Source organism: Artibeus jamaicensis, unplaced genomic scaffold (assembly GCF_021234435.1).
Source record: "Artibeus jamaicensis isolate MK-2021 breed Jamaican fruit bat unplaced genomic scaffold, CSHL_Jam_final scaffold_369, whole genome shotgun sequence".
Taxonomy (NCBI): Eukaryota; Metazoa; Chordata; class Mammalia; order Chiroptera; family Phyllostomidae; genus Artibeus; species Artibeus jamaicensis.
Window position 1 is genome coordinate 43517787 of NW_026522042.1, and position 15191 is coordinate 43532977.

At 44.1% G+C, this 15191-nt stretch overlaps 1 protein-coding gene across 1 annotated transcript; it reads left to right on the forward strand.

The window, feature by feature from the left end:
* Positions 1 to 12889: 12889 nt before the first annotated feature.
* CARTPT (CART prepropeptide) lies at positions 12890 to 14920 on the forward strand. Its single transcript, XM_037149081.2, has 3 exons — positions 12890 to 13082; positions 13455 to 13538; positions 14391 to 14920. Exons 1-3 carry the CDS (start codon positions 12924 to 12926, stop codon positions 14496 to 14498), a joined length of 351 nt encoding a protein of 116 aa, XP_037004976.2. The 5' UTR covers positions 12890 to 12923; the 3' UTR covers positions 14499 to 14920.
* Positions 14921 to 15191: the final 271 nt, after the last annotated feature.

Genomic DNA, 15191 nt, shown 5'->3' on the forward strand with positions numbered 1-15191 from the left:
GGACCAGGAATGCAGCTGCCGAGGCTCCGCAATGATCTCCTGGGAGTTCGGTTATTCCCCTTCGTATTTTTAAAAAAGATTTTATTTATTTATTTCACAGAGAGGGGAAGGGAGGGAGATAGAGAGGGAGAAAAACATCAGTGTGTGGTTGCCTCTCACGTGCCCCCCACCAGGGACCTGGGCCGCAACCCAGGCACGTGCCCTGACTGGGAATCATACCGGCAACCCTTTGATTTGCAGACCGGTGCTCAATCCACTGAGCCATACCAGCCAGGGTCCCTTCTTATTTTTTAAAATATATTAATTTTTTTAAAAGATTTTATTTATTTACTTTTTGAGAGAGGGGAAGGGAAGGAGAAAGAGAGGGAGAGGAAAAGCAATGTGTGGTTGCCTCTTGTGCACTCCCTACTGGGGACCTGGCCCGTAACTCAGGCATGTGCTCTGACTGGGAATCAAACCCTGGTTCGCAGGCTGGCACTCAGTCTACTGAGCCACACCAGACAGGGCATTCCCCTTCCTATTTTTGCTGGGTTTCCTCTAAAGTCCTGGGCCCACTGGCACATTCTTGTTTAAGGCCTGGTGATGCCTCTTAGGATCAACGTCACCCCTCTTGGTTGGGGGAATATCCCTGTGCCGTCCCTGCAGCCACAGTTCTGTTGAATATCAGTTAAAGATACTGGAGTATAACTGAGACCTGTCCATTGCCAAACTAATGGGGACCAGCGTTTACCAGTTCACACAGTCAAGTTCTGCAGATGTGCTTTCTGTCTCCTCAATTTTCTAGTTCATCCCAGAGAGAAAGAGATACCCATTTTGTCTGAGGGCCGAGGGTAGGAAACAATCTGGGTGGGACCAGGGATGCTGCCTTGTGCACCTTCAAAGGGTTTTGTTTTAAATCAGTTGTCAGCATTTTAAAATTGAGTTTCATGTACAAATCCAAATTTCCATCTCCTATTGAAAACCCAGAATCTCTACCATTGTCTGTTGCCTTGTATCTAGCCCTCTCTGTGCCTTACTGTGTTTGCAGGCTGAGGCGCATGTCTGAGTTTACAGCCCCTAGGCTAGAACAAAGCTGACGAAGCCAAGTGCCCAGTCCAGTGCATAGGCACCCAGAGGGCCATACTGATCATTGAAAGAAGGAGATACTTCTGGCTTCTACCGGGGGAGCTTTTAAAGGACCCTTTCTGGCCATTTGAATCTGGATTGCGTGGTGGATATTGCTTGACAAGTTCTCAGGTTCTTCAAATCTGCAGCCAGTTTAGGAACCTCTGCTTAGGGCTTGCCTATAATTAGCACTCCAGCCTCGGTTCTCTGAGTCAGAGAAATGAGCTAATAGAGTCCTGCATGCAAAATCGCTGTTTTCATCTGCCTACCCTCACCTCTGGGGCAGCCCTACTCACCTCATCCTCTCTTATGCAGGTGTAACAGGGCCTGTGACCACACACCTTTAGAGCTAATATGTGTTTTTACAGAATTCTGAAGAAAGAGACTGGAAGAGAAAGGAACAAAGAATTATTTCAAAGTTTTCCTTTGACATGCTTGAGCATCAATACTATTTTATAGCAAATGTTAAGATTCTTAGGAAACAAGTAGTGACATTTAGAGGCAACTTGCTTTTATGTGTACCCTTGCTTCAGAAGGAAAATATAATAATAAAAACCAACTTGACAGATTTCTGCAAAGTCTTATTCGTCCCCTGAGGAGAAATTTCATTAGCAAACACTGGGAGAGCTCAGTCTCCTCGGGAATCTGATGGCTGCCGTGGGCAAAGCTGAGGTTTTAGTTCAACTCCAACTCCCCTGCAGGGTGCTGGGCAAAGGCCATGCCCACCAGGGCTGTCTTCAGCCAGGGCTCCCTGGTCAAGAGTGCAAAGGGCAGACAATGACATTTGCATTCGTGCAGAAGCACCACAAATGCTCATGGCTGTGGCTCCTCAGGGCCTCTCGTCATCCACCAGGTGCGGTAGGTTTGTGATGGCACAGGGTCACAGTGTGAGACCTTGGCTCTTCATCAACCGAAAGGCCCCGGGGTCTTCTCATTCTGCCCAGCAGATCTCTGATAGGGCAACAAGGTGGGTCTCGGTCCAAACTTCACGGTCTCGGTCTCAATGCAGGGGCCCATTTCACATTTGGAAAGTCCGGGCTGGAACTTAGAGACGTGACCTGACATTTCTGCAGCTTTTGATGGAAGATAACTTGGTTCTTCAGGGAGCAAGGGGAATCTTGACCATTAGGGAACATCTTTTATCATCTTTAAAAAATTATTGAAGAATTTGAGTTTTATTTTTTATTCTCTTTTTCTTAGCTTCTTTTATAAGAAATAATAAAGTTGATAAAATAAAATGGAGGGACAATGTCAATAAGAAAACATCAAGTTTTCAAAGGATCTGGATCCAACTTCCCACCTGCCTGGGGACCTGAATCAAATTACTTAAATGGTCAGTTTTATCACCTACGGCACCGAGAACACAGTATTTGCTCAATGTGGGTATAAAGGTTTATTTACTTATTACTATTTGAGGGCTTATGTCTGTATGTTAAGTACTCTGGGAAAGCCCCCTGGAGTATGTTTGTGACCTCTTTTTTTTTTTTAAGATTTTATTTATTTATCCTTAGAGGGGAAGGGAAGGAGAGAGGGAGAGAAATATCAATGTATGGTTGCCTCTTGTGCGTCCCCTGCTGGGAACTGGCCTGCAACCCAGGCATGTGCCCTGACTGGGAATCAAACCATGATCCTTTAGTTTGCAGGCCTGCACTCAATCCACTGAGCTATACCAGCCAGGGTCTGTTCATGACCTCTTAAAAGAGGGGACAATGGAGATGCCCAGTGAACTACAAGTGACTCAACGTCATTCATCCATACCGGGTCAGCTATTGAGCTATTCACATTTTAGGAGGGAAGGGCACTGGAACCCTGGAAAGACTTGGCCTGGTAGATCCTGAAGGGCAAAGTGTGCGCCCTGACTGCTCACTAGGTGATGCAAAGATCCCCCAAGCAGTGCACCTCCCCCAGGGTGTTGTATCAGTCAGGTTATACTAGAGTCACTTGGGGGAACTTTTTCCAGTGATGTGAGCTAGACTGCCTTCCTCCACAGAGATTCTGGTACCCCAGTGTCTGGGGGGTGGAGTACAAGCATGTGCAATTTGGTGAACACAAATTTCCAGTTGATCCTAATACTTTCACACCAGGCTTCACTAAAGATGAATTGAAGGGTCTCTCTCTCTGGCCTTACCTCTGATGCACAATGTGCCTGTTTGAAAAAACGTCACTTGAGGAACGGAGATTGAGGGGAGAAGAGTCACATTCCAAAGTGCTGCCTTGGGAGGCCTCAGCTTGGCCAGCCCCGTGCCAAGAAGAGTTTTCTCTTCTCTACTCAAACAAATCCACCCTTGAAAGCCTAGCTCATATCATGACCTACCTTTGGGCTGGCCCAGCCTAAAGAGCTTTCCTTCTCTGCACTTTCAGTTCATTCATTGTCTCGATGATTTGTCTGACAATTCAATTAGCAATTGATGAGCTAGGTTGTGTTTCCACTGAATTCAGTTTGTCTTGCATTTCTATTTAATTCTTCACTAATTTCTATCTAGTGGAAATAGCACTGATCTGACTTTAGTTCTGGCTTTACTTCTGTGTATCCTAGGCAAGGTGAATGCCATTTCTGGGTTTTAGAGCCGCAGTTAGAAAATTCCACAATTCTTCTCACCTCACCCTCAAGTTAGTTTCTTGTACAATGATGTTGACTCAAGTGTATTTATTTTTGAGAGGATAAGTGTAGTAGACATTTTCTAACACAGTTTCCAGCGAACCTAAATCCTGATATTCATGCCCTGCCCCCAGTGTGGACAGGATGCAGTGAATACAGCAAAACGGTAAGACGCCACTTCTGGGATTAGGCTAGAAGAGCCTGACTGGTTTTGCTAGCATTCTCACTTGGCGCTTCTTTATGCTTGCCCTGCTGGGCAGGGTCACCTGGAAGGACAGAGGGCAGCCTCTGGTCAAGAGCCAGCAAGTGACCAAAGTTTCGGTCCAACAGCCTGTGGGAAAACAGATCTTACCAAGAACCACTGAGTTACCCGGAAGGGGGATCCTGCCTCAGTTGAACTTTGAAAAGACTGCAGCCCCAGTCAGCCCCTTGTGATTGCAGTCTTCAGAGAGACCCTAGGCTGACTCCTTGATTGCAGTCCCATGAAAGGCCCTGAAGCAGAGGATCTAGCTAAGCCATGCCTGGATTCCTGACCCACAGAAATGATGATGTAATAAAGACATGTTGTTTTAGGCCAATACATGTTGGGGTAATTTGTTATGCCGCAATATTTAACTGATACTGTCTATGAGATGGGTTCATGGACATGGTAGTTCATCTCCCTGATGGTCGTATTGAGCTGAATTATGCTGCAGTAATAAACGACCCCAAAAGTGGCTTACTTCCACAAAAAGTTATTCTTTCCTCACACTATATATCCACTGAAGGCTGGCCATAGTTGAGCTCAACATTTCCTCCTCTCCAGAAAGCTCTATAACCCAGGCTGACAGAGTGGCCTGTATCTGGAACATTGCCAATCATCATGGAAGAGGGAAAAGAGAGCAGGGCAAAGTATGCACTGGTTTTTAACACTTCCCCATGAAAACAATGCATTATACCTTTGCCTGTATTTTACTGGCCAAAGCGAATCACATGGCCACATAGTTGCTGACCAGGGCCCAAAGTATAATCCTCCTCCAGGGAGGAGCACTAAATATTTGTGAATAGTAACACAGTGCACCGTAAACCATCATCTAGTGGGTCAGGGAGAGTGGTAGCCACAGATGGCCAGAATATACAGAAAAGAAGGAATAGCTTACATCCTCAGCTAAATGGGTATGGCGGCTCCAGAGCCTGTCTAAGATGAGAGTATAATGAAATAGCTATAATTTTCTAGAAAAATGAGAAAATTAAGAGAATATGGAGCACTGAGAGAAGTTGATTTTTTTTAGCATCTAAAAATCTCCAGTTACCTCCTTAAGGTCTTTATAGACCAGTAACTCTCTACAGCAAATGGAGCTTTAAGACATGCATTGTGGCACTCCTCTTCAGACTAGATTGCCTTCCCTAAGCTCTTGAAGCTTCTTCTGTATTTAAATGTAAGAGCCTCCCTTGTCTATAATCCTGTTCATAAAGTTAAACTGGATTTCCAAACCACTGTCTTTCAGCGGTCAGTTTAATAGGAGAGGAAAACTTGACACATGACTTCAGGCAAGCCTGCTGTGCCGTGGATTTCAGTCTTCTCACAGGCGGCTCTAATCTCACCTTCCTGAGTAATAAGCACAGTCCCTGTGGACTTTCTGCAAATGTTGGAGAAGCTTAAGCAATGGTTGCTACCCATCCATCTCAGAGGCCTTGCCAGGCAGGCTTTAGAGAGGCAGTTTGATGGGAAGTGAGTGCAGAGACTGAGTGTCAATACATCTAGCTTTCAGAGAGGAAAGGTGGGCCTGACTTAGCTGGTAAGCCAAGTCAACATGATGGATCTGTCGTTAAAACCAGAACCAGATTAAACTGCTGACACCCGGTAGAGAAATGTCAGGGCTGGAGATCGCCTAAAAAGTAAAGGAGAGAGTTGTGGAGGATCCTTCTTTCTATAAAATATATGTCTGCCCTCAGGCCCTGCCTCTTTGGATCATGCCAGATGGTATTCTGTTTCTCCTGAGGTTGGAGTTTATGTCAAAAGGAATAGACTTCACTTTGATGAGTTCTGAAGGAGGCATAAAAGAGTCCCAGAATTGCGATTTTAAAAGTGATGTTAGATGCCATCTGAGCCAAACTGCCCAGTGAGGGAGTCACTTCTTAATGTCTGCAATCTGGAGATTGATGCTCAGGGAGAGGTTTTAAACTTCCTGAGATTTTTCAGATGCGATCCTGCCCCAGTTTGCTTTCCATACTGCACTGTAGAGAGTGTGAGGGAAAAACAGTGAAGTGGAAGTGTGTAATAGGAGTGTGCAGGCAGCCTTCCTAGTGACACAAGTTTTGCATTTGGGAAAAATCTTCCATTTTGCAGCTGAAATGTCCTTAGTTGTCCCAGAAACTGTTGAGAGAGGCCATTGTCAGTACCCCAGAAATCCTATTTCTGAAACTGCCTACCTGTGAAACAATTTTACTCCTCTCTGGCATGTTTCCCCTGATACAAGGGTGATAATGGTATTTCTAGATAGAAAACTGGAGTGCTTTCTTCCTCTTTTTTAAAATGTTAATTAAATTAATTATTTAGTTTAAATTGGCTGTGCTTTTAAGCTGCTCGATGAATATATTCTGTAACAGACTGCATACTTTATTAAGTCGTCTTTTAGTTAATGTCTAAATATCTTCATTTCATAACAACTAACTTACTCTTATACCTCTGTGCATAAGGCACGAAACTGAATACTGGAAATAGAAAGGTGATTAGATATATTTTTCTGTCTTCAAGGATCTTGTCTAGCAAGTGAGATAGACATATGACAATATGATGTAATCTATGTTGGGTATTTAAAAAGTATGACGCTTTATGAAAACAAAGGGAAGGAAAACATGGTGGTCTGATGGAGCAGGGGATGTTTTGAAGCATGAACTTTTTAGATGTTCTTCACAGGGAACTTTAAGTTGAGCTTCACAGGGAAGGTCATGGACAAACATGCAGCATGAATGTGATGGTCATGAATGCATTCTAGGTACACAGAAACAGTGTGCTTCTTAATCTCTTAAATTTTTGAATCATGTCACTAGGTCAAGCTAATGAGTTGGAAGTAAATGTGAAGTATCACTTCTTGGTCAAAGCTGTTAACAGCATGTTCAGTGCCATCTAGAGTGCTCTTCCCCCTCTGCAACACAACCATCAATATCAGACGTGGTGGCTGTTCAGTCAAACTGGGTCCCTGAGTGACCATGACATACAAAATACTCCATCAATCCTTGAAGCACATGTGACACGAGTGAGAAATATGTGTGTTTTTCAAGTCACTGAGATTTTTAAAAAATATTTTAAAAAATTTATTTATCTTTAGAGGGGAAGGGAAGGAGAGAGGGAGAGAAATGTCAATGTGTGGTTGCCTCTTGTGCGTACCCTGCTGGGAACTGGCCTGCAACCCAGGGATGTGCCCTGACTGGGAATCAAACCACAATCCACTGGTTCACAGGCCTGTGCTCAATCCACTGAGATTTTGATGTTGTTTGTTATGGCAGCATAATCTATCCTATTTCTCTAATTCAGTGCAAAATCAAGAAATAAGTGTAATACACTTGAAAAATAAAATATAAGGTTATTGACATGACTGGTTGGGAGCAGAAGAAAATGAGATTGGGAATATGAGACAGGACTGAACTATGAAAAACTCTGACACCATGCTTCTAAGAAATTAACTTGAAACTGTAGGCAATGAACTGCCATTGAAGGATTAAAATTACTCTTTGTTAAGTCATATAGTTCATCTGTTGGGGAATCATTGTTTTAGCGCTGCTTTAGTGCTGATCCTACACTTCCTATAATTTTACGAGATCTGGATCCGAAAAATTTAGAGAAGAATATAGAATAGATGTGGCATAGGAAGTGTGGGTCAAGTGTGCTACTCCTGCTGCTTCACTCCAGGTGTGCTGGCCAAAAGAAACTAGAGAAGGGTTTCTTTGTACTGAGGCAAATCTCTATTCATCAGTGATACCCCATTGTATCTGACATAGGCAACTTTTCATAGATTCAGTTCAGTTCCTAACAAGATACCAATGATGTATTTTACAGAACTAGAACAAATATTCCAAAAATACATATGGAACCACAAAAGACCCCAAATAGCCACAGCAATCTTGAGAAAGAAGAACAAATTTGGAGGAATCATGCTACCTGATATCAAACTAAACTGCAAGACCATGTAATCAAAACAGCATGGTACTGAAATAAAAACAGACATATAGATCAATGGAACAGAATAGAGAGCCCAGAAATAAACACATGACTTTATGCTCAATTAGTATTTGACAGAGGAGGCAGGAACATACAATGGGGTAAAGATAGCCTATTCAATAAATGGTGTTGGGAAAATGTAACCAGTACATGCAAAAAAAAAAAAAAAAAGAAAGAAAAAGAAACTAGACCACCTTCTTATACCATACACACAAATAAACTCAAAATGGATTAAAGACTTAAACATTGGACTCAAAGACCATAAAAATCCTAGAAAAAAACAGGCATTAAAATTTTAGACATTTCTCATAGCAGCATTTTTTTCTGATATATCTCCTTGAGTAAGGAAAACAAAAAATAAATATATGGGATGACATCAAACTAAAATTTTTGCATAGTAAAGGAAACCATCAACAAAATGAAAAGACAACCCACAGAACTGGAGAACAGAGTTGCCAATGATCCATCTGATAAGGCGTTAATACCCAAAATTTATAAAGAATTCATACAATTCAACACCAAAAATCCCCCAAACAATCCAATTAAAAATGGGCAAAGGATCTGAATAGACACTTCTCCAAAGAGGACATGCAGATGACCAATAGACATATGAAAAAGATGCTCAACATCACTAATCATCTGAGAAATGCAAATTAAAGCCACAATGAAATATCACCTCACATGTGTCAGAATAACTATCATCAGTAAATCAATAAACAAATATTGGCAAATGTGTGGAGAAAAGGGAACCCTCATGCACTGTTGGTGGGAAAGCAGACTGGTGCAGCCACTGTGGAAAGCAGTATGGAGTTTTCTAAAAAAGTAAACAATGGAACTGTCTTATGACCCACTGATTTCACTTCTGGTATATATCCAAATAAATACAAAGCACAAATTTCAAAGAACATAAAAACCCCTATGTTCATTGCAGTATTACTTATAATACCCAAGATTTGGAAGCAGCCCAAGTGCCTATCAGTGGATGAGTGAATAAAAATGCTGTGGTACATTTATGCAATGGAATACTACAGAGTCATAAAAAGAATGAAATTTTACCTTTTGCAGCAGCATAAATAGACCTGGAGAGTATTATGCTAAGTGAAATAAGACAGTCAGCAAAAGACAAGAACTGTATGATCTCACTTATATGTAGAATGTAATGAACAAACTGAACTAAAATGCAAAATAGAAACACTCATAGATTCAGAGAACAGGCTGACACCTCTCAGAGGGGAAGGGAGTTGGGGGACTGAATGAAAAAGGTGAAGGGATTGAATTAAGAAAAAAGTCATAGGCACAGACAACAGTGTGATGATTACCAGAGGGAAAGGGGGAGGTACGAGAAAATAAAGGGGGGGATAAATGGTGACAGATGGAGATTTGACTTGGGGTTGTGAACACACCATGCAACATACAGATTATGTACTATAGAACTGTACACTTGAAACCTATGTAATTTTAGTAACCAATGTCACTTCAATAAATATAAGAATAAAAAAATCTTGCTTTTAGTGTGAGTATTTGAAAAATTGAATTCTTTGGGTTCACCTGTGCTCCTACTTCCTTTCATTGGATCTGAATTTGGATCTACCTATTGCTGTTCTGGACTTTCCTTTTCTGCTTTACTGCTCCTTTCTAGATTTGTTTCCCATTACACGTCTCCCCCTCATATTCTCATGTACCTTACTCTCCCGCACTCAGACCCTTCAATGTTCCTCCAGATGTCCCTGACTATATGGCTTCACCTACCACTGCTTGCTTGAGCTCATGGCCCCAGAATGGGTTTGTTATTGTTGAAATTCTACCCACCCTCTAAGATCCAGTAGCTCATGCACCATTTTTTTCATGAAGCTGCCCCTCTCAAGGGGGAGTTAATTTCTGACTCCTCTGGGCTTCTCTTTTTCCACTAGGACCCTCACCTCACTGAGTTGTTGCACTTTAGGTATTTGCGAGCATGACCAAGGCAAAGATCAAGGGTAGGAACTGTGCCTTGATTATCTCGGCAATCCTCATAGTACATAGCAGTGTTATGAATACACTGGACATTCAGAATATCTTAAAATTTAAAAACTTGAAATGGAAAGCCTTTTAATTGAAAGCTTAAAATAATTAAAAGAAAGCTTTGTCTAATTTTTGCTACTTTACTCTTTCAGAAGCTGCCTGTAAAGCATGTACAACACTCTCCTCCCCCCGAGCATCAACACCAGGTGTCCTTTATTGCAGACTATTTCCTTCCAGACAGTGATAAAGATGTTTAGTCAGAACAGAGTGACACCAGCTCCTTAGGAAGGCTGTGGATTGAAAACTGGTAAACAGAAAATGAATGTTGATGGAAATTAATGCCTCTTCTGGAAGCAAGGAGTGTGGAAAGCAGACAATGTAGAAATGAAAAGTGTGCCACTTGAGAGATTGTAAATGTGTACCAAAGAGAACTGAATGATGTTTAACTTGGAGGAAAGAACAGTGAGCATGAGAGAAACAGTCTTAAATACAAGTATTTCAGAAGTCAGTGAAACTGAAACAGTTTTACTGTTGGATGAGACTTGGTTGAGGGGAGGGATGGATAACAAAGTAGTCTGACATTTGAGCAATATGCTAGCCCAAAGGCCAATGTTATTCTACTTTTCCAATGGAAGGGGCACAAAGGGAAAGCTATTACCTTTGTCTGGGTAGAAAAAACTTGAAAAAAAGTATTACAAAAGGATGGGTTAAATTCTGAAGCTGAGAATGTTTTTAAGGTCACTGGAAATGATTTTTGCAGTGAGTGTCAATGTGTCTCTATAAAGTTTAAACAGTAAAACGCACTGCCACTGAAGTTTTGTTGTATAGAAACAAAAAGTATGTGTGAAAGGCTGGGGAAGGTATTAAATTTTCAAACTCAATTTATCCCAAAGGAAAATATTTTGATGTTGTTAATAAGTGTGCAGTTCATTAGAAGAGATATTACTTCTTGAAATGCTTCCCTGTGTGCATTTGAGTAACAATTTAATACTTAATGAATTAAATATCCAGACACATATTATGTATTCACTATCCCAATAGGCCACATTATCTACTAAGCAATAAATATGTGGGAGAATAAATTGGTGGATGCTCTGGATTGAGTGATCAGGGTCATTTAAATTGAGCTTTATATGACAAGAGGCAGTCAGCCATTTGGAGATGCAGAAAGACCTTTCCAGGTAAGTGCAAAGGCCTCAAAAATGGGAATGATCTTGGCTTATTAGACAACCAGAAAGAAGGCCAGTGAGGATGGAGTGGAAGGGCATGGGGCAGAGTGATAGGGCATGAGATTGGAGAGGCATCAAATCATTTAGTACTTTGTAAGTCAGGATAAGGAATTTAGATTCAGTAGTTAGTAATATGCAGAGCCACTGGTATGTCTTAAGGGGAAAAATACCCTGGCTATCAGTAAAGTATGGATTAGAGGAAGGCAAGAGGATATGGGGTGGAGGTTGGGGGAAGGCAAGAAGTCGATTGGAGAAGCTCTCCAGTTTGGGGAGGTAGAAACAGGGATGGAGAAGAGTGGATGGACTGAGCATCAGTTTGAGACAGAGGGTGTGGTAAAAGAAGCCAGGTGGGCAGACTGGGGGGATAAGCTTCTAGGTCTAAGTGGGAAAACATCTGCTCTCTTACAGGGGACTTTCACTTGTATTCAAGATGTAAGGTCCCCAGCATTTTAAATGCAGTCTCTTCACAAGCTGATGAGGACCGGGCTTTCCACTGACTTCTGATTTCCATAGCAGGAGGCTACATTTTCCCACCCCTTTATTTTATTCTCTTCCTTGGGTATTGGAAATGGGTAGTGGGTTGGAGGGCTTTTGAGGATGGTTGAGTTTGCCCTAAGGCAAATGTGAGATACCACACACAGCCACTTCCCAGGGCAACCAGAGTTCAAGAGGGGAGGTTGGGAGGCTTGTGCTTGTGGTGCTGAGGGTCAGGGGTCTCACATACCTACTCTTTCATTCCACCTCCAGATAACTTTGTGAGGCACATCTTCTGAAATTCTAGTTTTACAAAAGAAAAAAGTGATCCCTGGCCAGGTTGCTCATTGGGTTGGAATGTTGTCCTGTACACCTAAAGGTTTGGGGTTTGATTCTCAGTCATGGCACATACCTGATCTCTGGGGGTTTGATCTCTGGTGGGGGGCATATGGGAAGCAAGTAATTGATGTCCTTCTCTCTCTCTCCCCCTTCCTTCCTCTCTCTCTAAAATCAATAAACATATCCTCAGATGTGGATTAAAAAAAATAAAGAAAGCGAGGCTCGGAGAAGTTCTTTATTTTGCCCAAAGTCACACAACTTATGAGTGTGGAGCCAGAGTCTGGCTCTCCGCACTCTGCACGCCACCTCTGAATCGCAGCTGGCCTGTTTCTCCTCTTTTCTCATTATTACCACACAGCTTCCACTGAAGCACCCATCCTGGGGAAGGCTACAGTTTCTTTCTTGTGTGTTCTGTGTCTGCCTCTCCTATCCCACAGTGTGCCTAGGAGTGTGCTCAGTGGACATGCCTGCCTGAAGGCAACGCCCGCTTCTTGCCGCCACATACGGGGCTGGGGTGAGTCAAGGCAGGACTGGTGAGGTGGACTGGGCTGTTGCCACCGCTGCTAGGAGATTGGCAGGGCTGGGGGGGGGGGCTGTTTTGCTTGTGTCTTACCTAAAAGGCATTTTCCATTTCCTAGCCCTCCTGTTCCACATCCCTCACCTCTTGCCCCCTCTACTTCAGCTCAGACCCCTTGGGGAGCGTTCCTTTCTGCGGGGTTGACAACATTTGGGGGCGCAGGGTACCTGGTCTCCGCACTCTTGCCCATCTGTGCGCAGAGTCTCGTTCCCCGGGAGCCTGGAGCCCCGCGGGCATTGACGTCAAGCGGCAGCGGATCGCTGCCTACAGACGGTTGACCTGGACCCTCCTCCACACCCCCTTCCTTCCTTGCCCCCTCCCTCTTCCCTGCACCCAAGCTCCGGCTGGGTATAAAAGGCGGGAGCGCGGGGTGCCTCAGCAGCGCCGAGTTTCAGCACCATGGAGAGCCCCCGCCTTCAGCTGCTGCCCCTCCTGGGTGCCGCCCTACTGTTGCTGCTACCTCTGCTGGGCGCCCGAGCCCAGGAGGACGCCGAGCTCCAGCCCCGAGCCCTGGACATCTACTCTGCCACGGAGGATGCCTCCCATGAAAAGGAGCTGGTCGGTAACCCCCACGCCCCAGACTCCCCCAGGCTGACGCGCCGTCCCTTTCTTTGTACCTCCTCTCTTCCCTCCTCCCCACCCCCATTCCTGGAGTCAGGCAGGGCGCCGGGAGACGAGCGCAAAGTCCAGGCTATGAAGACTGTCTCAAGCCCACGGGCTCCGGGCAGTCCATAGAGCAAATCTCTTGTCCCTGTTCCTCTGAGCGACGGGAGCCTCCGAGGCTGTCAGCACCCAGGACAGGTCGCTTAGCTTCCACGCCTGCAGCATCCCAGGGAGGAGTGTGTGTGGTTCTGGGACTCCTTGTAATGCACCTGGGCTGGCCTCGCAGCCCAGGAGGCAACTTAGGGCTCCGGGGGCGGTGTGTTGCAGATCGAAGCGCTGCAGGAAGTCCTGAAGAAGCTCAAGAGTAAACGCATTCCCATCTATGAGAAGAAGTATGGGCAAGTCCCCATGGTAAGGCTTTGGGGCATCCCCTCCCCATGTTTTTGCAAGAGAAAATATGCCACCTTGAGCCTTACACGTGCTTTCTCCCTAGGATGTGGCTAAGTAATTCGGGAAATGGGTTTGCAGAGTTCCGTGCCCCTCCCCCTTTGCTTCCACTGCCGCCCCTGCCCTTGTCTCTAAGGATTTCAGAGGATCGAACAGCATGTGCCAGGAGCCAGCTCTTGGCTCTGTGTGAGAAGGAGCGTTCGCTGAAGATGAGCCGTTCACCTCACCAAGAATCCTCTCATTCGGAAGACCCCTCACATCTACTCAGTTCTTGCTCTTCCAGTTTTCCTCTAAAACACAGCCCGTTTTTGCTCTAAGTTCTAGGGTCAAAATTCTTAACCAGGGCTTGTCACCTTCCATGGAGAACACACACACACACACACACACACACACACACACACACACACACACACACACATTTAAATCTTCCTTCTTGGGATGAGGGGGTGGAAAACGGGGGGGGGGCAGGGATTGTGAGAAAATATAGATTTATTGTTTATTTCTTAGATAAAAGGTCTGGTTGATTTTTTTCTTTTGGATGATCAATGAAAGGACCCAGGAAGTGTAACCAACCCTCACCCTCTGCCAAAGGTAGAAGAAAGGAGGAGGGTTCAATAATTTAAAAAAAAATATGTTCTCACACTGAAATTCTAAGCACAAAGCTCTCTGCCACTTTAGGCCTGACTGTACCTAGACCTCTGGTGATGGCTTTGGGTCCATCCCTCTCTCCCAAGAGGCAGGAACTGTGTAGACGGAGGGATGTGCTCTCTGGGTGGGTTTGCGCGCCGCCGGAGACCACACGTTGTGTTCTTGCAGTGTGACGCCGGCGAGAAGTGCGCGGTGAGAAAAGGAGCGAGGATCGGGAAGCTGTGCGACTGTCCCCGAGGGACCTCCTGCAATTCCTTCCTTCTGAAGTGCTTATGAGGCATCCACCCTGCTCCATCAGTCCCCACCTCCCTCCTCCCCCACTAAGACCTTCATCCCCTGCGCTGGGCTGTATCAACCACGTTTCCATTTCCCTCTGAGGACCAAGGGGCTCCCTTCCTGCTGTTTTCAAATCAAAGAACACACTAGATGTTACTTTGTGAGGGATGATACCTTGTGTGGAGTTGATATGTGTGCAAAAATATTCTTTTCTTATTTTATTTGTCTGATAAACTCTTGTGTATCTGTGTGTAAAGTGGGGGAACTTTGCTTTCAAATTGTATTTTCTTATGTGGCATGGCAGGATGTAAATTAGGTCTAGTTAAATGTTGGGTACGTTACATCACAATGTGAAAATAAATCACCCCAAGCATCGCGAATTGAAGCATGTACAACTTATACATAATAAAGTGTTTTTAATAATTGCACAAAGTGCTCTGTTGTTTCTACATAAGTGATTTAAAATAGGAATGGCTGAATTAATCATGCGGTTGTTTTCAAAGAGAAATATTTCAAAAATAGCACTCTATTGGGAGCACAGCACCTTGCCTCCAAGGAATTTGGTAATTAATTAGGAATTCATCACACAAGCTTTTGTGCACTCTATTTTTCTTAGATAACAGTGGTGCTGTGTGTGTGTGTCAGAGAGAGAGAGAGGGATGAGACGGAGGTGGTTGGAGTTGAGCTGATATG

What these genes read in the sequence shown, in the direction of transcription:
- CARTPT (XM_037149081.2), top strand. Translation starts at nt 12,924, where the DNA reads ATGGAGAGCCCCCGCCTTCAGCTGCTGCCCCTCCTGGGTGCCGCCCTA. An exon ending in CCTCCCATGAAAAGGAGCTG is followed by an intron (nt 13,083 to 13,454) that starts GTCGGTAACCCC and finishes GGTGTGTTGCAG; the next exon opens with ATCGAAGCGCTGCAGGAAGT. An exon ending in AGTATGGGCAAGTCCCCATG is followed by an intron (nt 13,539 to 14,390) that starts GTAAGGCTTTGG and finishes GTGTTCTTGCAG; the next exon opens with TGTGACGCCGGCGAGAAGTG.